We start from the raw sequence: 22256 nt of genomic DNA, 5'->3' as shown, positions 1-22256 counted from the left end.
GCCTTCCATGAAGGAGAGAGTGGAAGGGTGAGGGGAAGCAGCGGAGAGAGTAGGAGAGGGAACACGGTGATGCCTGCTCTTGGTGTTAGAGTTGAACACGGCAACTCCGCCGCTCGCCTGCACCTGGTCCCGCAGCGGACGCTCCATTATCGCCCATAAAGATGGTCTCTCTCGCGCCTCTATCCTCTCGATGGCCCTTCTTCCCCAGTCTTCTACAAACCGCACCGCATCGAGGTCGTTAGAGGAAGTGGACGGTGCCCTCCACGCGCTCTTCCCCCACCATCACCGTTCCTCTTACGCATGTGCGAGAGAAACAGAGGTGAGGAAAGCATGGCACAGCGAGATGGCGTGGCACATCAGACGCACTCTGACATGTTTGGCATTCATTTCGCCTGCTGCCGCTCTGCTCCTCTCAGCGACCCCACTCAGCTCTCTAAATCCGTCTGCACGGTAGTGCCCCCTGGACTCGTACACAAGTCTGCCCTCGTGATACCTGCGCCACCCCCCCCCCGCCCCAATCTACCGACCTCCGCTCACCTTCTTCCTTCCCCTCGCACCACCTCTCCTGGCGCTCGTGTCGGGCGTTCTTTTGCTTTCACTCACGTCGCAATGCACACGGTGGGAGAACACCTATCACGGAGCTGACACGCACACGGCATACCCCCTCGTCCCTTCATCCTCGAGTTTGGTGCGCGTCTGGTCGAGTGCCGGGCGATTACGTCGTGCGTGGAGTCCACCGAATAAGTACATCTCAGCCCCCTCTCCCTCTCTCGCTCTTGATTCTCTTCACATAATTTAACGCACCTATTTTCTCCGCTTTGCGTGTTCAAGTGTGTGTGTGTGTGTGTGTGTGTCTGCATTCCTCTCTCTCTTTCTGTGTGTACGTGCTGGTGGCGCAGAACGGAAAGGGTCTCTAAGGCTGACTCTCAGCTCATGGGGGGAGGGGGAGCATTTGCGTGCGGTGCGTGACGAATAAAACGTAGAGTCGCCCTTCGCCTTCTCGAGCATCAGTGCGCTTCTCTCTCTCTGTACAGTTGTGCACTCATGCGGCCTCACCGTGTGCTCGTCTGTGCGCTCACAGACGCAGCCGTTGCGGCTGCGCGGGCGCCAACTACCCCCTCCTCCTTTGCCCTTGCATCCACCACTGCCAGCTCCGCCCTGTCAGCGGCTGCTGCACTCCACGAACAGCGACGGCCGAGGACGGAGCAGAGCAGGCCCAACTTTGCACCGCGCCGGCCTCGCTCCTCTGTACGGAAGAACTACACTAAGAAGGGAGCGTCGGATACGCCGGTGCCGGAGCAGGCAACGACGGCAAGCCCTCATACCATCCAAGTCCCCACAATAGATCCAGAGCCGCGAAAGTCCGCAGCTGAAAAAGCGCAGCACCAGCACGTAGGGGATGCTTCACCACTCAAGGTGACAGAAGGCGAGGCAGCCAGTGTAGCAATCACCGGTGGCAGTAGTGGTGACACATTCCCCTCACGTCCGATGTTCGGCACCGGCCGTGACGCTGAATGGAAACAGGAGCGTCTACGTCTCGCAAAGCTGCGTCATGGCCTTCTTGTTGGCGCTCACAGTGCCCTGCAAAGCACTGCCGGGGAGGATTGCCGGGCCCACGCACCGCGTCTTTCTTTCGAATCGCTTGACATAGCCAACAAGAATGCTGCCCAGGTTGCACCCAGCGGGGTCGTTGAAAGCGACCCTGTTATCCCACTGGCAAGATTGAGGGTCACGCTACCCTCACCTCCCCAGTGTGCCGACAGCTGCGGTGCCACCTCCTCCCCATCGGCGGCGCCGCAGTTGTCGGCAGCCGAGGCGCTTCGCATATTCGCCAACACCTTTGCTTTGACGCTTCACTCAACGCCTCAGCAGTGGCGCACGCGCGTCAGCGCCACCACCGCACCGGCCCTGCCTGTGTTTGCCAGCCCGTCTTCGATCCCAATTGCGGGGGCAGCGCTGTCCTCGTCCTTTCTCTGCTCACCATTGGCGATCGTCGCCGCGCCAGTAGCAGTGGGCTCAGTTGCACAGCGGGCCATAGCCGCCGAGGAGACGGCACCGCTGCGGTGGCTGGAGACCTCCTTTCTGGATCTGTGTGAGCGCCTCCTGAGGGAGCTCTATGACGGACATGCAAACGTGACGCAGCCGCGCGATCTGCTCAGCAGTGTGCGCGACCAGGCTGCTGCCGTGCTGCGCGTAGTCGATAAAGAGTGTCGTGCCGCCAACAGCCACGTCCTCCGCATCATGCAACGGCAGTGCCGTAGAGACGCCGCCGTCGCCGCGACAAGGGGCGGCAGAGCCACCGGCGCCCCCCCTCGAAAGCGCAAGTTGTCTCGAGCACCAAAAGACACGAACGTCGAGGACACCTTGCAAAACACCCTCGAGCGCGTGGGACAAGAGCTGCACCTGGTCCACGCGTGGATCATTCACTTGTGCGGCGACACAGCTGTACCAGCGGCTGCCGTGTGTGTGGCGCGACGCGCGCTCCGTTGGGAGGCGCTCCGCGGTACCGTCGCTACCTCAACCGTAACGCTAGACGATGTCAGGTGGTGGTTTGCAGTGGCCCTGTTAGAGCACCTGCACACCCAGTCCTACTGCTTTCACCATGCAAAGGCCACCGCGGTCGATGACATCAGCGCTGCTGACGGTGGCAAAGCGAGGACGCCACCTGTCGTCGTGGAGGCTCACCACCTTCGCGGCCTTGCTGCTCTCGTCGACTTTGCGATGGCGCAGCGTCTGGAGGTGCCCCTGCTGCACACTACGCAGCTATACAGTAGCGGGACAGAGACGCTCTCGCTCGCCGTTGCAGCACAGCAAGAGGCTCTCCTGGATGTCCTTCTAGTTTACCACACTCTCCTGCCCACCTATGCGCTTCTGTTGCCGTCGTATCATCGAGCTGTCGTAGTCGCCGCGACATCGAGCACCATATCATCCAAGCGACGCTACACCGTGGGGGAGGTAGACTTGGCCACCCCACTGGAGCTTGTGCTGGCTGATGACGAGGTGATTGCGGCAGAGACAGAGGACGGCACAGAGGTAGAAAATGGAGATGGCAGTGAGAGTGATGCGGTGCGGAAGCTGGCAAATCGCTGCGCCGTGGCGGCATCGCCTTTGCGAGTCTGGGATGTCTTGGTCCAGCACTGGGGGTGGCAGCAAGAGCAGGTGCGCAGCGAGGGTGCCGCAGCAGCTGTGTGGTGGCTACGAATGCTGCCACTGTGGATCAGCACTGCCACCGACGCACTGGAGCTGCGCCTCATACTTGTCAGCAGCAGCAGCAGCGGTGGTGGTGGCGGCATCACGGATGCTCTGCGCACCGCGGAGCCCATGAAGGTGTTGGTGCATCGCGCAGCAGCGCTACTGCACGACGCGTTACGTTTTGACCGGCGCGACTATGAACAAAGTCGTGGCGTGCCACCACCGCTCACGACGAGGTCGGCATCCGCACGAGGCGACGCATCGCCCCTTGGCGACAATAACGGCGCCAGCCGCAGTGACAAAGCGGGGAAGGCCCGCGAAGCCAGCGGCTGTGTGACCGCAACAGCAGGAGCAGCAGGGAATAGGGAAGGACGTGACGCTCTGGACGACGCCGACGAGATCGCTGCCGATGCCCCGCCACCGTTGCGCCGACAGCGAGGCAAGCGCTCCCTCTTCTACAAGTCGCCGCACGAAGCTGATGGCGTCCTCGTTCGAGAGAATCAGGACGCGTTGACGAGGGGGTGCAACAACGGGATGGGCAGCTCGACCCGGTCGCGCTTCGAGTCGCGCAGCCGCACTGGTGCTGGTTTCGCGGTGAAATCTGCTTCCTTCATCCCAGGAGCTTTTGGTAGCACTCGCCGTGGCGCAGGTGGTGATGTAGGGGGTGCAGCTCACCTTCGCCATGGCCGCGCCGCCTCGGCGTCTGCTGGGGCAGATCGCAACACGAGCCCCATCTTCCAGGCGCTGGTGCTGTCGAGTGAGTCGCCAATCATCCTCGGCACACTCTTCCGCCTGGATGCAGTGCGACGTCAGACCTGCTTTGAAGAGGCCTGGGCGGCCACCGTTCACGCCCAGAGCAAACTGTGGCGCCTCCTGTACGCCCTCCCTCCAGCGGCGGGGGCGGCGAGCGAAGCTGCCAATCACGAGAAGGCCAACCGCGCAACTTTGCTGCGCAACTCTCTGCCGGTTGCCGTGGTGTCTCTGGTTAGCGCTGCTGCAGTGGCGATATCTGGCGTCGACAACCACTCCAGCCACTACCGCGCTGCGGCAACCCCGTCTTCCCCGGCCTCAGCGCCAGTACAGATTCAAGAGGAGACACTGCGGCGGGTGCTGTGCGCACTTCAAAGCGCGCAAGATCAGCTCGGCCTCTCACTCTTCGAGTCGCTCCATCACCTTCTCGCCGCCGTTGCCCAGGTCCTCCTGCGAATCGAACGTGTGAGCGACAGCACGCCTAGCTCGCCTCGGATACGGCGGGAATTCACCGCTGGCAAGCAAGCGCCTCTCGACCACGTGTTCCAGCGCCAAGCCTTCATACACGTTCTCACTATTGGGGCCGCAATTCTTCTGGCAGGGAACTCACTACCATGGGAGAGCGCGCAGGCCGCATGGCAGGTGCAGCAGCAGCTCTGTTACCCACGGATTGAGTTGCAGCCAGGTGCCGCAGCGCCGCAGCTGCTGCGTCCGCGGTTCGTCTCGGCTTCCATGGATAACTTCGCGGTGCAGTGGACGAAAGCCATCGCTAGGGATCTGTCGCTGCTGCACATATCGTGCCGGCAGCATGCTGACGTAGTCCTGGCCAACGCACTGGAGAGCCTCCGTGTCTTGCAGACGTCGCCCACCTCCGCGGCGCTCCCGCTTTTTGCGCAGCAGGTGACCGCGGTCGGCCTACTGCGCAGTCTCTCGGTTCTCGCGGGGCAGTGGCGCCAGTGCAGGGACGCCACACAGAAGGGGTTCCGCTTGCACCAAGTGGCAGGCCTGGCCGAGGTGAGGCAGGAGGGGGTCAAGCAACTCTACCAGGGTATCCTCGACCTCCTGCGTGACGATGGTGCATTGCGGCTGCTCTGCTGCTATCCCGCATTCGTCGGAGAGCTATTTGAAATTCACGTGCGCCTGAAAGCTGACCTCGCGCCACTGACGGAATGGGCAGACACGCACCTCCTACCTTCAGTGCTGCCTGTGGTGGTGGCAGGCCTGCAGCGGTCCCAGTCCACGCACAACGCTGCCACGCACGCCGACGTGTGCGAGGCGACGCTAGGATTGCTCTCTCAGCTCTCTCGCTACGCCGCGAACCCGAAGATGCCCGTAGTGGAGGTTGTGCGGACGCGGTGGAATCAGGTGCTGCTCCAGGTGAGCCTCTACTGCATTCGGACGGCAGGAAGGGGCGGTAGAAAGCGGGCCCCTGACTACGGGCTGCCTCCGCCAGTTTTGCCGAGCCTTGACGACATCGCAGCGCCGCTGCAGCAGCAGCACGGAGCTGACTCCGCGGCGACAACCGCTGCGGCCGCAAGGAAGTGGGTAGAAGCCTTCACCGGTGGTCGCGAGCCGTTGTTTCTCGCGCTGCTCGACCGCAGTGAGATTCTGTTGAAGGCGCAGCGCGGCATGCAGTTTCGCACGATTGAGGTCGCCGATGGCACGACATCGGCGCTTGCGGCGTACATCGCAGCATGGGATCAGCAGGTGCGGTTTGGTCGGCGCGTCTGGGACACCAGGCGGCTAGTAAGTCATGAATACAGTGCCGATGACCCAGCATTCGATACGAGCGAGCTACTGGCGCATCTGCAGGCCACCTACGAGGAGGTGCAGGCGTTCAGCAAGATAACCAGCCCCGCCCTCCGCGCCAGTGCTGAGGAGGCACCGTTTATGGCGGCGAAACCCAACAACACTCGACAGCTGGGCTTTCTCGTGCGGTTCATGGAGCAGCACCTGCGCGTGCAGGAGCGCCTCTCCCGCCTTAGCGACGATGAGGTGGAGTCCTTCATGCTGCCTTGGCGTAAAAAGGATGTGTCGGTGCCGCCCGCCGTGCAGGCCGTTCCGAGACCGTCGCCGTCGTCCCCCTCATCTAGCTTCACAGCCTCCGCGGTTACCGTGAGCGAGACCGCGCCACTGGTGCTGCTAGACTTCGTTGGCTACCTCAGTAGCCGAAGTGTGTGGGCGATGGTGACGTGGGCATGCAACATTGCAGAGACGGTCGTGAAGATAGAGCTGAAGCGACACCGTCACATCCCTGAAGCCGTGCAAGCGGTGGCTACCACAGCGATTCTCTCGCAGCTGCGCGCCGTTCCGGCGCCCCCCCGCGGCGTCGGCAAGCCCCCGGTGAACATACTGAGGGCACTGATCGGCCTCTCCGACATCGTGGCAGGCACCACAGAGTCCCTCCTTGGATACCATCGCCGCTCTGTTATTCGCGGCCTGGTAAGCAACCCGACACGCGATCAGTACCGCGTGATCACCTTTGGGCTGAAGCAGGCCACCGCATACGTGCAGGAGGAGGCACAGCAGTACCAGGGGCTGGGCACGCAGGAAAGCGACGCACGTAGCGGTGACGCATCGGCGTTGGCTGACAGCGACACCGCGGAGGCCTCTGAGGGAGCAGAGAGGAGAGAGGAGATGGAGGAGGCTGACAGCGCAGGTGGCGCGTTGCACTTTCGAATGAACGCCGATGGTACCATTGACCGCACCTGGCTGGCTGCCGACGTTCTTGGATTACCCGCCCCACCGCGGCAGCAAGACGTGGGAATCTACTACGTGAAAGTATGGGCCGCATACGCTGCCCAGCAGCGCCTCCGCGCGGCAGCAGGCGAAGCGTCGACGGCGGTGGCAGCAACCCTGACCCCGTACTTGCGCACCGACCTCAACCGTGAATATCGGTTCTTCCTGAGCTGCCTCGTGTGCCTCATCGACGCCAGCATGGAGTCTGCGTTGCTCTACCTCCGCCGCCTGCAGGGCGACGGTGAAGAAGACATCCGCCTTCTCGTTGAGGCTACCGTTTCAGAGCTGTGTCACACCGTGTCGGCGACTATCCACTCACTTCTCAGCCTCACTCCAGAGGTCCGCCGCGCATGCTGTCAGCGGGAGGAATCAGAGCTGCTATGGGCCTCTCTGTGTATCATCTCCACAATCAGCGCCGTGGTGCCGCGCGACCCGCAGGAGCGCCTCTTCACACCGCGGTGCACAGACGCCATCGGGCGTGTCTTCTCGCTCACACGCCGGCTGGTAGACGACGCGATCTCGATCAGGGAGGTCCCAGCGGCCACCAACGACGAAGCTGACTCTAATGAAGCACGAGATGGCGCTGCCATCAGTGAAGCAGGCGCATCTCTCGTGCGCCGCCCGCTCTCCACAGCGCTAGTGCGCGGCGCACAGCTCCTCATGAGGGACCCCCAAAGCTCTCAACGGACGGCGATACGCTTGGCAATGCGCCAGCGTGAGCGGGATGACCTGTCAGCCATCCTAGTTGCGCTGCAAGTGTTGGTGAAGTCCGCCGCCGCGTACGAGCCCGGTCGCAGCCTCCTGCACTACGTCTGGGCACGGCTCGCCGCGGAGCTCAGTCAGTCATTGCTGGACCCTTCCGCGGTGACGAGCAATGCAACACCAACCGAGTTGAACGCTGCGGCAACAGTCATCTCGCGGAGCGAGTACGGCGCCGTGCTGCGCGGGCTTGCATCCGCGTGCGCACCGCTGTCACCTAGCTCTGTCCAAGGAGGGAACCTAAAAGGGGACGAGACGGGTGACGGTGCCGCCAAGTCAGCGTTGGCGCTGTCGAACGCCGGTGGGAGCGCCGTGGCGGAAGCGGGGCTAGTCGTGTGCGATGTGGCCGCTGCCGTGCGACATGTCGTCGAGGACGCCGCCGGTATTGAGGAGGAGCGAAGGCGGTGTCTAAACACGAGCGCCAACGAGGAGGAGTGGCACTATGCCGGTGTCGTCAACACTAGCAGGGCCGCCTCTCCTGCCTCGAGCGGTGGTCTCACATCGCCACTACTGCAGTATCCGGACCAAGATATGGCATCAGAGCACCCCACCTTCAGCGTTACCGAGGTGATGGAGAGCGGCGCAGTACCGGCGACAGCCATCGTTGACGCTGTCATTGCACACGCCGCGGCCACAGTGCGCGCCGCTGGCGGGCGCTCTTCGCTGGACATCAACTCCCTTCCTGGTGTGGAACGCTTTGGGCCAGCTACAGCTGGCGAAGTAGACGACGTCAAGGACGATCCTGCGGCAGCCGTCGGTTTCCTGCGCCTCGTGAAAGAGTTTCAGCACCACGTGACGGAGCTTCTCTCGCTCGTGCCCCTGCGTGACATCGTCGCACGGCCACAGGCCGAGGTAGTGTTTGCCTGCATGAGCCTGCTGCACGGCACCGTCTCCGCCGCCGCGGAGGACAGGGTGTGGGCGCTGATGACCACCAAGTGGAGAGCTGAGCTACTCACCCCAAGTGAACCGACCTTTCTGCAGCTTCAGGAGCTCGAGTTGGCGAAGGTGCGTGAACTGCGTGCAGTAGCACTGCGGGACTTGCGGTCGGTAACCGAAACACACTCTCGTGACAGTGTTAATGGAGTGGGTCATAGCAACAGTAGCAGCACCTCGTACGGCTCGTTACCGTGGGGTGCCTCTGTGGTCGACATGTTTGCTGCCACCGGCCGCGCGCCGAAGGCGGGATCTGCACAGGCGAATGACGAGCTGAGTGTGTTGGCAGCAGCAGAGCGCAGTATGCGGCACCACTGGTGCGCTGAGGAATTTGACCTTCCTCGCCACGATGATGTGTCGCGCTTGTTGCCCAACGCTGGTGGAGCCGGGAAGAGCCCGCGGAACGCAGACAGGGATCGCCGCTCTCAGCAGCAGCAGCGTAACGGCGACCGTGCGAGCTCCTTGGAGTTTGACCTGCAGGCAACTGGCATGGCGTCACTCGCAGCCATGCCAGACCCGATCCCTATCCCGGTGGTGCTCACCATAATCAAGGTGCTTAGTCGGCGCCCTGTTAAACACGCCGTACCTGGTTTTCCAACTGGGTCGGCGCATACCTTTGATGCTCACGGCGGAGGTACGACACTCCATCAAATCGAGATGACAGCCTCGTGGCTAGCCAATGGCGGCAACGACGGCAGCAACGTGGATGGGGAGAGCAGACAGGACTCCGAAGTGGCGCCAGACTCCTTTACGGCGTTTGCTGAGGTGTTTCTGACATACACAGCACGCGCATATTGGCTGTTGCGACCGCGGCTGGATGACAGCGCATGGGTTGTGTTGGCCATCATGGAGAAAAGCATGGCCGTCTACCCGACGGACAATGGTGTGCGGCAGCGAGAATGGGACCGAGTGTGCCGCCAGTGGCGGCTGCCGGTGAGCCTCAACCACGCCCAAGCCGTGGCCGGGCAGTTCTTCACCGGGGAGCAGCGGCGCTACATCAAAGCGTGGACAGCAGTGCTGCGCACAGCGGCCTCTAGCAAAGATGTATCGACGCCGGTGAGTACGAAGAGGGTCGAAGGCGCAGAGGAGGTGACAATGCTCCGGTACTTGCAGGCGGCAGCCCTCTACCTTCACTTGCTGGCGATGACAATGCTCCTCCTCTCACGTCTGGGCATGTTCGGCGACCTGCCTAAGGCCTCCATCGAGGTGGTGCGCCGACGAGTGCAGGCACAGGTGCTGCAGCATCGCTCACCTGGCAGCCGAAGCGCCGCCGCCGCCTCAGTGGTTTCGAAGGAGGCCTTGACGCGTGAGCTCACACTTATGGCATTGGAACGTCAGACACAGCCACATAATGTGAACCGAAACCTCTTTGAGAGCGCTATGCTCCAACTCCTGAATGTGCTGTGGTGTGTCGTGCGACACGCGGACTCGCTGACTCACACGGCCACCGACGTGGTAGTGGCACGGCTTCAAGTCCCCGACTCGGCTGCTTCGATCGGATCCCCAGTGCCTTCGTCACCGTGCACCACGCAGCCCACAGCGGCTTCTGCAGCCGCTATCGTCTCCTATGCTGATCACCTGCGCACCATGGTGGTCGGGGTTGTGCAGGACACGCTGGACATGGTGACAGGCTTGGGGTATCGAGTGCCAGCGATGCTACCACACCATGCCGTGAAAACACTTCTCACGAGCGGCTTCTCGTGTGAACCACTGACCTTGCGGCTGCCGGCGCATCGCACGCCAAGTGCCGCAACCATAGCGGGATCGAGTGTGCACAGTGGCCACTCTTCCACGCACACAGACCACACCAACAGCGGCTTATTTGCACCGGCAATCAACGTCATTGCAACACACCTTAGCGCCACCTCCCCTGGGCCCTCGCCGATGGGACTTGACGCTGCGCTGCTCCCCACCCCTACATCGGTGGGGGCGTCGCTGTCGGCCACAACTGAGCTTGCCGTGTCAAACACCTTCAACCTCGTCGCCCGACCCGAGCTGTTTGTGGGCAGTCCGACAATGTTAGCGATATTAAGCCCACAGTTTGTGCGCAGCACGATCTGTAGATCGCTGGAGACCAACGTGACCTCCTCAACTCTCCTGCCTGTAGCCTCCGCTCTCGAATTCTACCTCTCTCGCCATGGTGTCCCATTGGCGCCGCTTCTGGAGGCAACCACAGAACTGCTGACGGCCTGCACGCTGCGTAACAGCGCCGTTCACATGTACTGTGAGCGCCTCGCCAGTGAACTGACGTCGCGCAAGGAGTTCCGCCAAGCCTTGGCGCCGCCTACAATCGCCTCAGCCGAGCAAGGTGCCGCCGGGTCCATCTCCAACGAAGCTGTAATATCCTTCCTTGCCGCCATTGCGCGACGAGACGTGCTGGTGACTAAGAAGACGCTCGCCCATCTCCTGCACTCGGTCATGCGGATGCGGCCGGACGTGTTCGGACAACCGCCCACAGAGAACCGCCAGGGCAAGTTGACTCTGGTGCAGGTGGGTACGACGGTCGACTCCGCTATCGACACCACAAACCCCCTCTACACACCCGCGCAACCGGCGGTGAAGCGGGGCAGCAGCAACGCAGATGTCCCGCGCGACTCGGCCGCAGTGATGAACGCCTTCAACCTGGAGAAATGGAGTGACGCGACAGTCATGACGCACCGCAAGGCCCTGGCCGCGCTCACCATCTCTCTCCCCACAGTGGTGGAGGTGGCCATGCACATGGATTGGATGCGTCCGCTGGACTCGTCAGAGTGGCGGCGTGCTATTCAGATGCTCAAGGCCGCCGACGAAGCGCGGCGTGAACGGGTCGCCGTGCACCGGTCACAAGTGCAGGCGGCCATCCAGCAAGGGCATGTCGACACTGAAGAAGAGGGCGAAGGCAGCGGTGGCAAGAAGCGGCAGCGCACCGACTCGTCGGCTGCTGTGACTGGAAAGCTGGACGCGTCTCTTCACCTGGAGGACCCGTTCGACTTCGCTGTGGGGGTGCTGCATTTGCGCTACGCACTGCGCAAGATTGTGCACGCCTCGCTGCGGCGGCTGCTACACCAGCAGGGGCCTCGCGTACTGGCGGATGTGGCGTCAATACTGCAGATGGTCGACCCTGCCTTGCAGCGAGGGACGACAACGTCTCAGGCGTCCTCCTCTGTCGCGAGGGACCGCGACGGTGGTAAGCGGGGCGGACACACATCGTCATTTTGGGTGCGTAGACCGTCCGTGAACGGCGCCGCCCCCTCATCAGAGCAGCCCCGTCTGTTTGACGGAGTGCTGGCCGGTACGACACGCGTGTTGCTCTCTCGTGCGGTGCTGTGCGCACAGGCCATCGGCTACGACAGCACAGGGGCGGCGCTGGAGATGTCGCCGCGCAATGGCTCGCCGAAGTCGCAGGAGACGCAGCCAGTGTTAAAACTGCCAGTCCCAGCGCTTCAGCCCTCTGTAGTGGAGGCCGCCATCTCAGCAACGGCGAGCACTGCTTCGCACGACCTCCGCAAAGGACGTCACGGGCAAGCAGGGCAGAGCACTGGAAAGATTGGACAGCTCAGCAAGGAGGAGAAGGCTACCGTGCATCAACGCGTGGAGCTGGAGCGTGACGCGGCGACGACGGTGGGACTGACTACGGCTCAGCTGCCACTGCAGAGTGTGCGGCGTATCGTACGAGCGCTGCGTTTCACCCGCCGCCACGTGGAGATGAAGCAGCGTAAGCAAGAGTATCACAGGCGGCGGGGGAAGCGCCAAGAGAAGCCCCGCTTCAGCACCAGCGCCGCATCCGATCAGGTCTCTGGCGGCTACGCATCTCTATCGGTGTACTGACTGGCACGCCCTCTGGTGCCACTTTTGCAGGCGAAGCGCTGCGGTGCTTCAGTCTAAACTAATGAAAAACAAGCGGAGAGAAAAGCGCCGCTGTATATACGCACGATGCTGCCGAGGTGGAAGGTGTCCGCTTATTGGTAGGGGGTGGCGCTTCTCCATTCATCATACCTCACTGCAGGCTCCCCATTTCCTTCTCTGTCCTTTCCAGCTCTATACCGCTCTCTGTGAAGGCTAGGGCAGTAGGCGTATTGAGCGGAGAGCGGAGGGCTGAGCTGAAGACAGGCAAGTTGAACCTGAAGAGAAGGGGAAAAATATATGGCGACAGGATGAGGAAAAGAGGGGCCACAGAGAACTAAGTGACACGTACAGCCTTGCTGAAGCACCGCACGTCTGGGCGCACAGTGAAAGAGTACGCTTATAGACCCCTCTCCCTACCCTCAGCACGCACACAGCCATTCTATTGTCTTGCGATCCCACTCACACAACGCACTTCGGTTCACGCTACTGCTTCCCCCTCTCCGCTCTCATCTTTCCTCTCCTCTCTTCTTGTGTTTCACCTTTGCCTCTTTCACATCCGTAACCTCAATTGCCCGCGATGTACACGCGCACGCTGGCATATAACAACACACACGGACACCTTTCGCCCGTACAGACGTCACCAACAGCGCTTCAGGTTTCAGTCCTTTGAAGACCATCCGTGACCAGCTTCAACTCAGCACAGATACCCGCCCCTTCCCCTCCTCTCCCTCTCCTTCCGCCATTGATCGTACGCTTGGAGAGGTGCGCCTGTGGACAAAGTACAACCGATAGAAAGAGAAGTGAGGATAACCGAGACTCCTCCCTTCGCCGACGAGGATTGACAAGACCAGAGGACTAGAAAGGGCAGGGACGGAGGAGCGCGGACTCGTTGCTCCTTCCTGATCACACACACTCACACAGGCAGAGGCAGAGGTAGGCACTACTCTCTCTCCCTCGTTACATTTTTCTTACGCATTGCCGTAGCACAGGGAGCGTGCGCGAGAACGAGCGGGCAACGTGGGTGCTTTGCTTTTTGCGGCTGCTGTGGTGGTCATCACCGCGGTTGCCGCTGTGATGGTCGCTTGCCATCATCAACTTCCTTCTCCCTTGCCTGTCATTTTCCTCTCTCTCCCCCCTCCCCCTCTTTGAAAATCTTTTCTCTCCTCCGCCTTATCTCCATTCTTCTTGGCTGCCTCTGGGCCGGTGTGCAGGAAGGGGAGACATATGTGACGTCGGCAGCATCTCCCGGTAACACCCGTTTGGCACACACACACACACACACAGCCCCTCCCCCTCCTCCCCCTCCCTCTCTCTCTCTCTCGTTGACTTGTTGGTGCGCTTTTTTTCTTCTTTGCATCCCCCGCGTGTTTTAGCCTCTCTCGGCGCGTCTGTTTAGCTGCTGCTGCTGCTGGTGGTGGAGGTTGGGGCTGCAGTTTCGACAGAACCTGTTCAGAGCTGACTTACCGTCTCTCGCTTGTCTCTCTCTCCCCTCCCCTTCCACATCTTCGTAGAACCGATCCCCCTCCACCCTCTTCCCCCTCCACTCCCCATCCTTCTCCGTCCAACGACATCGCTCGCGTGCGTGCTGTGCCCTTCTGTGTGTTTGGGCCCTCGCGTGTCCTCCTCCCCCTCCCCCCCCCCATTCCGCTCGTTCTCGGGCGTTCTGCTTTCTCTACTGCGGTCTCCTTCATCGGTCCCCCTTTCCCACCCTTCGCTTCAAGCCGCTCGCTTCCCCTCCAGCGTCCTCTCCACTGAGCTGGAATGCAGTCACCACAGCTGAGGAACCGGGCCGCGCCATCAACGCTGGCACCCGCTCTGAACCGGGGGAACGCCCCAGACGACAACATTTTGGATGCCCCTGGCAATCTAAACAACACCGAGCGCCGCCGAAACACCGCTCCAGCCGCGGTGCACCTACAAGGCATAGTGCTGCACACGCCACCGCCAACAGCGAGTAGCTCCATAGATGTGGTGCATGTCACGGCGCACGCGTCGAGCGAGACTCGATACTGCAAGCCTGATCGCATAAGTCTCACCTCCGCAGGCAATAACACAGCTGCCGCAAAGCGGCTGCCCCAGGTGGCCAGACCGCTTGCAGCTACCAAGAGCTCTGAGACGACGCGCACGAACCCCACCATCTCACGGAGCGCACGGATACCACTGCGGAGCAGCCCGTTCACGTCGCCGGCAACGTTGACCCCCACAGTGCCGCCGATACCGCCCAATGTACTCGCCCCGTGCCCGACCGCTGCACAGCCGCTCCTCACACGCACGCCACCAACGCCATCCAACGTGGTAGAGGAGGCGCCGGCGTCTGTGCGAAACCTGAAGACCATGCAGGATGCCTTGAAGAAGTTCAACGCGCGGGTGCTAGAGGAGAACGAAAAGGAGGAGGCCCGTAAGAACCGCCATAATAGCCGCTCAAATTCGTGGGATTCACTCATGGTCGCACTACCCGTTGCCCACTCACCCTTGTCGGTAGTCTCCGCGTCACCGCCGAAGCACAACCCTCTGCACACCCCACCTAGCAGAGATAACAGTAGAAGTGCCAGCAGCAGCAGCGGCGGCATGGTCCCAACGACGCTCACGAGCGCGGCATCGCTGCCACCGCGCGTGACGACGGTGTCACAGATTTCACCGAAGCCCTCATCGCCTCGCAGCAACCGAGTGACGACGACGACCACCAGCAGCAACCATTCATCCTCGTCGGTCCCCGCTAGCGTCCCGCGCGGCTCCGCCAACTCTTCGGAGAACGGCACCACTCTACACACGACCCCCTCTTCGCCCTTCTTTGCTCAAGGTCTGCGCTGCGGGCTGCCGCGCACTGTAAAGCTGGAGCAGCAGCAGCTCGGATCCGCCCGTATCTTACAGGCGGCAGCGTCGCAGAGCCATATGCGGCTATCCCCAACCTCGTCATCGCGAGATGAAGTGAACACGCCTCCCATCGTTGACACGCCACGTCCGGCCAAGACAGTAGTTGGTAAACCGCAAATCGAAGCACCCAGGCTACCGCCGTCCCCACGCACTGCGTCGCCGGCTATATCCAACCTCCCAGGCCGTTACGTACAAGTCAGCAGTGCGGACGAGCAGAAGAACTCGCAGTCCACAGTGGAGAACCCATTGATAGGGCCGATGCCGCTAATGCCATCTCCGTCGCTAGTGGTGGGTCCAGTGTACTCGGCCGTTGAGATACAGGAGAGCACATCGCTGTCGACGGGCTCATCCAATGGTCGCTGGGGCCCCTCGAGCGACGCCAAGCGCCCCTCTGTGAGCAGCAGCAACGGCGGACAAGCGGGAGCTGACAAGACCATCATCACCACCACGCCTGGCGTCAGCCGCGCCACAACCTTACAGCCGATGCGCCAGCCGACGCAGCCCGTACTGCGCAAGAACCATCGCATAGACGAGCTCAATTACATCCGCGAAGAGGCCCCAGCTGAGCAATCAAGCGCCACGCTGTCCCACAACACCCCCGGAGCATCGCCCCTAACTTCGTCGCCCTCCTCCTCGGCGTCGCAAAATTGTGGAGCATCGAACGGGCGCCCACCGGTGTCGCCAAGCCGCTCCGACGAACCCCACGACGCGGGGTCACATCGCCTGTCACATGCCAACTCCAACGGAAGTGACGACAGCTCCCCAGTCACGGAGCTGCCTCTCTTCAGCTCCACCGACGAGCGGCCTGGCAAGTGCAGCCCTAACAGCGCGGCAGCGAAGGAGACGGTGGCCACGATCACGGCTCCTAAGTCACCGAAATTTATCAACAGCAGTCCCGCCGCAGGGCAAAGTCCTTCCAGTGCGGCCTCAACGAAGGTTCCTCCATTGGCTAATGGCAGTAGTGGTGGTAGCTTAACGCAGTGCCCAGGCTCTGCGCTGAACCACAGCGGGCGCTACTCACCGGCGCGTGGTAACCCGAACGCAAGCACGTCCGCTGGCCGCCACGCGAACGACCAGCACCAATCCTCCGCGGGCACCTCGATCCCGGACGACGACGCGGAGACAGCCGCACTGAGCTCGTACTTAATGGAGGAGGACTTAAACCTGTCCCTGTCCACGTTCAACAGGATCGGCTCAACGCTCGCCCAGTCGCTGACACTGCGTGTGCTGAACCTGAAGGGCAGCACTATTTCCAGCGAGGGACTGCGCGGGCTGGCAGACATTTCAACGCTCAAGTCGATCGGTGTGTCGCACATGCGCTACTTGACAACGTTAGCGCCACTTGTGACGCCCACGGCGAGGGCGAATGGCCGGCACTGCGGAATCGAGGAAATCGACGCACAGTTCTCACCCTTGACGAACGAGGGCATTGGGGGTTTGGAGAAGCTGCGGTGGCTGCGTCGACTCGACTTGAGCATGACCCCGATCAGCGACGTAACGGGTCTTGCTGCCAGCCACTCCCTAAAGGACCTCTACCTCAACGGCACACGCGTGGACAGCCCAGGCCTCGCCGGGCTGGAACAGCTGCCGATGCTTTCCCTGCTGAATATCGCGCGCACCAAGGTGACATCGCTGAAACAGGTCGCCAAGTCGCGCTCTATTCAGACACTCATCGCGTACAGCTGCCAGATAACGGACGACGGCTTCATTGGAGTCGGCGAGATGCCGCGACTCAGCACACTCGATGTGAGCACCACGAAAGTTACGAACTTGTCGGTGCTACAGAAGAGCCCCTCCCTCAAGTCACTGCGGGCGCAGTGGCTCAGCCTCAAGAACTGCCACGACATTATACAGCAGCGGCGTGCGCAGATGGATGGCCTAACGCCAGACAACTCCGTGGCTTGGCGCGACACTGAGGCGGGCTTTGCTGGACTCGCGAACATCCCGACGCTCGAGTCGCTTGACATGTCCTTCAACACAATCCGAAGCCTTCACTCGCTCTGCCGCAGTAAGTCGCTCAAGCGCCTCCTCTTGCGCCGCACACGTGTGGACAATGACGGCATCGGCGGCATCGCTCAGCTCGCAGGGACCCTTGAGACGCTTGTCATTACGAATCTGACAGACATCCTCGACGAGAACGACGAGACTGAGGCCAGTGCAGCGTTGAACGGGGCGAGCGGACTTCTCAGCAGCATTGGGGACATTCATTCGATGCACCGCCTCACCTCCATCGACCTCTCCTTCACGGATGTCTACGACCTGCGCCTGCTGCAGGACCTTCGCACGCTCCGCGAGCTCGTTATCGTCGAGACGCTGGTCACAGTCGACGGCCTGCGCGGCATTGAGAAGATCCCTACGTTGGAGACGTTGGACATCTCACAGACGAGCATCCTGTCGCTCCAATTTCTCGCCAGCGGCGCCCCGGCCCTCAAGAGCATCCTTGTGAAATCAAATCGCAATGTCCGCGGCTTCAAGCTTGGCCATATTGACGAGCTACGCGCGCTGCAACACCTCGACGTCAGCGACACCGTCGTGGAGGATATCGAGGCAGCGCTGAAGTCGGCGTGGCGACTCAAGAAACTCGTTTGGCGGTGGAAAGATCGACGCGACAGCAAGGGTCCAGCGCCGGCACTGGAGTGCTGGGTGACGTCTCCACGCCTGGCGCGCATGAACACGATGCCGTGTCTAACGACACTTGACCTGACAAACAGCTCCGTGCACGATCTTGCCTTCCTCGAACGATCCACGTCGCTCACGACGCTATACCTCAAGTGTTGCCGCCTTCTGTGCAACAGCGCTGTACAATCCCTAGGCACCTTACCAGGACTGGAGGTGCTCGAGCTGACCGACAACCGCCACATTTCAGACGTGACGTGTCTGCGCACCTGCCGTCGTCTGCGAGAGCTGCACCTCAACCACACACACGTGACCAAGGCAGGGCTAAAGGGAGTGACCGACCTTCCGGAGCTGAAGGTGCTGGACATTGCCAATACGCGCGCCGAGGACGACGTCAAGGACGAGGACGTCAACGGAGCGATGGAACGCAGCCGCCTGCTAGAGGACTCGAATCTACGCGAGGGGAGCACGCTGCTGGACAGCTCCGCGGCCCCAGCCCAATTTCGCGTGCCACGGCGACGCCGCGTCTCCTTCGTCGCCAGCGATGGCAGTGAAGCCGTTCCACGCAAGCCGGACCGATGCGAGTAGGTACCCCTGGCCCTCGTGCGTGGAATCGGGTGCACTGGCAGCGTCACTGGATTCCCACACGCATACAAACCTATATTCTTTCACGTGTGCGTGGGTGTCTGTGTGCTGATACGCGTGTTCGCAGCTACAATATCCTACGGATGGCTGGAAGTGCTCAGCCGGTTGCTTCCACCCCGCCTGTAGAACACTCGAAGAGAACGGGGAAGACACCGGAGAGGCAGAGACAGCAGAGCCTAGGAAGAGGTTGGAGGAAGGGGGATGGGGACCAGTAACCGCGGCAGCAGTGACGTGCCGGAGGTACACATCTCCAGCGGAGCCCCCCTCTATCCCCCCCCCAAACACGTTCGAATTCGGATTGCCCGTTGAGCCTCCTGCCGCCCGCCCCTATGCGTCTCTCCGCCCGTGCCTTCGTTGGTGCATTTTTCTTTTGGCATTTGGTGTGTGTGTTTAGGCTTTTGCATGTCTTTGCTGGTGCGCTGTGAACCAGCGCGGCTCTCCCCCTTCTCCCCCCTCTCTCTCTGTGTGCGTGTACGGGCATGTTGGGACTGATCTTGGGTAGACTATTGGCGGAGCGGATGCGCGCGCCTGGCTGCGCGTGCGGGTGTTAAATCCCCAGCCAAGAGTGTGAGGAAAATACGGTAGGAAGCAAGAGAGGGGTGAGAGAAGGAGCAAGCGGCCGAGTGGCCGCGCACTTGCGTCGGTGCATCTCCTCGCTCTCTATCGTTGCCTTAGTGCCACCTCTCCCTACCTCCGTCACTCCTGGTGATCACACCCCTCCCCCGTACACTTTCTCTCTCTCTCTCTCTGCGCATGTGGATCATCACCTCGGCTTGCATATTCGCTCTCTTTCCAGGCCCCCTGTGCCCATCATTTTCCGCCTCTTTTCATCTCATTCTCCCCCCCCTCCCGTTTTCCCCAGCCCGCCGCTCTTCCTGGTCATGGGTGCGGGTCTTCTCTACGTGCGTGTGGAACATCATCTTTGTTTATCTGCATGTGTGTGTGTCTCTGTGAAGTGGCGAAGAAGAATTATAGAGAGAGAGGGGGACGTCTTGCACGCGCGTCATCGCCACTTCTCCCCACGCTCTTTACTGATTTATTCTTCGACCAAGTGCCTTCCGCGCTGTGGGTGTATGTGTGCGTAGCGCTACCCGCCTCTCTCTCATACACACACTCACTCAGTCCCTCCCTCGTTTGCTCTTTCCTCCCCTTTCACCATTCCTCTTCCCACACTTCTCTTGATCGTGTGACGACAAACAGCGTCCATCCGACTTTTCCCATCCGACTTACTCTCTTCTTCTCTCTCGTCTCCCATGTGTGGTGTGTGTTTGTGTGTGTGTCGAATAAGTTGTGCTTTGAGCCCTCCTCCCTCTCCCCCTCGGCCTCTTCTCTCCTCCCCTTCCCGCACAAACTCCCGCACAGAGCTTCTCCTGAGCCTCTTGCAGCGCAACGCTCCTCTTCCCCCCTCCCCCTCCCCTTCATCTCGCCAGCGAGGCGGCTTTAACTGCCTCCGTGCTGCTTTACCAGTGTTTGTGGCTGAAGCCCCCCCCCTACCCCTCTCTGGGAGTGTGCTGCGGCTCCTATGTATCGTTAAGGGCATCTTTGGTTGAGCGGGGGGGGGAGGGGGTTGTCGTTGTCGCTGTTGTCGAGGTTTGGAGAGGCCCCAGCTCATCCAAGGTAGAGTGAGACACAATATGTATCTGTGCATATCTGGGTGTGCGTGTGCTCGTTGAGTCCCCCTCCTCCTCTGTCTATCTCGCGCTGTTCCTCGCGTCTTGAACATTCTGTCCGGCGCACTCGGAGCATCGCTACCAAGCGACGCACGGGCAAAGAGAGAGGAAAGGAGGAAAGGGAGAGAGAGACAGACGTCAGTCAAGTCAGAGACATACAGCGAGACGACTTCACACAGGCGACGACGGAAACGCCTGGAGAGAGCCGAAAAGCAAATGTGGTGAGGAGGAGGATAAAGCGCACATCAGCGCGGCCGCTCGTCCGTCATGGGCAGGCGCGGCAGGAATCTCTTCGATTTCACGCGGGTCTACGTTTGCGTAGTAGAGGGGAGTGGAAGTGAGTGCTAGCGCCGCCACAGAAAGGCTCACCGCCACCCCTGATACAAATAAACGCTTGACCGTAGCGGCTTCCTGTCACTCACGCTTACCTTCACCCCCCCCCCCTACGCTCCCTTACAAGCAGCACACACAGGAATGCGTGGCTTGTACATCTCGGCACGTGTGCTCTAGTCGTATAGGACGTGTCGATGCGTCTCTAACGCCCATCCTCCAGCCATCTTTGACTTTTTCCCTCTCTTTCCGCTCTCACCCTCTCCGGGGTCTCTGCCAACACGCATGCGCACGTGGCACCCGCTTCATTTCAACTTGCCTCCGCAGCCCTTAACCCCGTCTCTTTCAGGCACACTTCCTCCCTCCCGCTAGCTACACACACGCACATACCCTTGCTCCACACCACCCCAACCTACACACCCATACACCATTCATCATGCCGCCGAAGGATCGTGCCCCCCTTCCGCCTGGTGATGCGGTGCGTGGTGAGAAGCTGTTCAAGGGTCGCGCTGCCCAGTGCCACACCGCCACCAAGGGAGGTTCTAACGGCGTGGGCCCGAACCTGTTTGGCATCGTTAACCGCAAATCCGGCACGATCGAGGGCTTTGCGTACAGTAAGGCGAACGCTGACTCTGGCGTGATCTGGACGCCGGAGGTGCTGGACGTGTACCTGGAGAACCCGAAGAAGTTTATGCCTGGCACGAAGATGTCGTTCGCTGGCATCAAGAAGCCGCAGGAGCGCGCTGACGTGATTGCGTACCTCGAGACTCTGAATTAAGGCGGAAAGGCTGCTGCGTGGGGTTTCGTGGTGCGCCCCACCCCCCTCCCCTCCTACTCTGCTGGGTTTTGTTCTTAGCGCCGACAGACACGCATACACGCACGATTTGTGTCTTTCACGCCAAGCAAAGGGGGAAAGAGGCATTAACTAGCAATTAAGAGGCTGAACTTCTCCAAGGAAGAAAGCAACTGCGATCATGAGCAGCTGAGAGAATGGAGCGAGAGAAACGGAGAGTGAGGACGGAGATGCCGGAGGAAGCTGAAGACGCTGTTGAATTGTGGACAATAAGCTGCCAAAAGGCCATGAATGGGGGAAGAATGTAGAGTCCGGGTCGAGGAAACAGGGGGGAAGTGACAGCGGTGGCCGGATCGGTGGGCCTGAGCTCCAACAAAGGTATACAGTGCGTGTGCCACATGTACTGTAACAACACTACTTTCCCCCCCTCCTCCTCCGTGTCCATGTCGGCGTTTGCTTCTCTTTGTGCTTCTCTCTGTGCCTCTCTCTTCTCGGCTTGTTCCTCCCTCCGCTCGCCGCATCCACTCTCGCCCTCCCTCCTCTCACACAGTTTGCATGGTAGTTCTTCAGCCCAATACCTTTATGCTAACTAAGCCCGAAATGGCAATGAAAGCAGCACGAACAGCCGTGCACGTACACGCATGACGCAGGACTGCGCACACATCGTCGAGATGAAGAGAGAATATTAAAAAAAAAAAGCATGTACCCTCACCCACATGCCACCACACACGCACCCACACACGCCACCACGATGTTGGTCAAAGGCCGTCTGATCCCCTCCCCTCCCTTGCCCCAAAAGTCGCTACAATACGCACAGGCTCACTGTGTCTCTTCACCTTTGTTTTATTTTCCCTTAGTGTGTCCTTAGCTCCCTTTTGTTTTACTCCGTTGTCGCTTTACTCTTTCGCTTTCCATCTTCTTGCACTCCTCCCCGCCTCCGTCGATACGTGTTCTCTCGGTCTCGGATCGGCCTCTGCGGCGTTCTTGTGTAATGACCACCTCTCTCTTCCTCCCTGAAATCGCACGTGACCGTAGCATTCGCTAAGATACACACACACAAACAGAGAGAGAGAGAGACCGCATCACAGGAAGGGGAAACGATGGCGAGTAAAAGGGGGGGCTCATTTATG

General features: G+C 60.8%; 3 protein-coding genes across 3 annotated transcripts; all 3 read left to right on the top strand.

Moving 5' to 3' along the window:
• Positions 1 to 1044: 1044 nt before the first annotated feature.
• On the top strand, positions 1045 to 12180 carry LPMP_161300 (hypothetical protein; the record flags this gene model as incomplete). Its single annotated transcript, XM_010699356.1, has 1 exon — positions 1045 to 12180. The coding sequence occupies one exon, from the start codon at positions 1045 to 1047 to the stop codon at positions 12178 to 12180; it is 11136 nt and encodes a 3711-aa protein (XP_010697658.1).
• Positions 12181 to 14532: 2352 nt separating this feature from the next.
• Positions 14533 to 18276, top strand: LPMP_161290 (hypothetical protein; the record flags this gene model as incomplete). Its single annotated transcript, XM_010699355.1, has 1 exon — positions 14533 to 18276. One exon carries the CDS (start codon positions 14533 to 14535, stop codon positions 18274 to 18276), a length of 3744 nt encoding a protein of 1247 aa, XP_010697657.1.
• A 2493-nt stretch (positions 18277 to 20769) lies between these two features.
• Positions 20770 to 21111, top strand: LPMP_161280 (cytochrome c, putative; the record flags this gene model as incomplete). The annotated part of the gene is made up of 1 exon (XM_010699354.1): positions 20770 to 21111. The coding sequence occupies one exon, from the start codon at positions 20770 to 20772 to the stop codon at positions 21109 to 21111; it is 342 nt and encodes a 113-aa protein (XP_010697656.1).
• Between the last annotated feature and the right edge of the window lie 1145 nt (positions 21112 to 22256).

This window comes from Leishmania panamensis (assembly GCF_000755165.1).
Source record: "Leishmania panamensis strain MHOM/PA/94/PSC-1 chromosome 16 sequence".
Lineage (NCBI taxonomy): Eukaryota > Euglenozoa > Kinetoplastea > Trypanosomatida > Trypanosomatidae > Leishmania > Leishmania panamensis.
The sequence above is the reverse complement of the archived record's forward strand: the minus strand, read 5'-3'. Positions and strand labels throughout refer to the sequence as shown.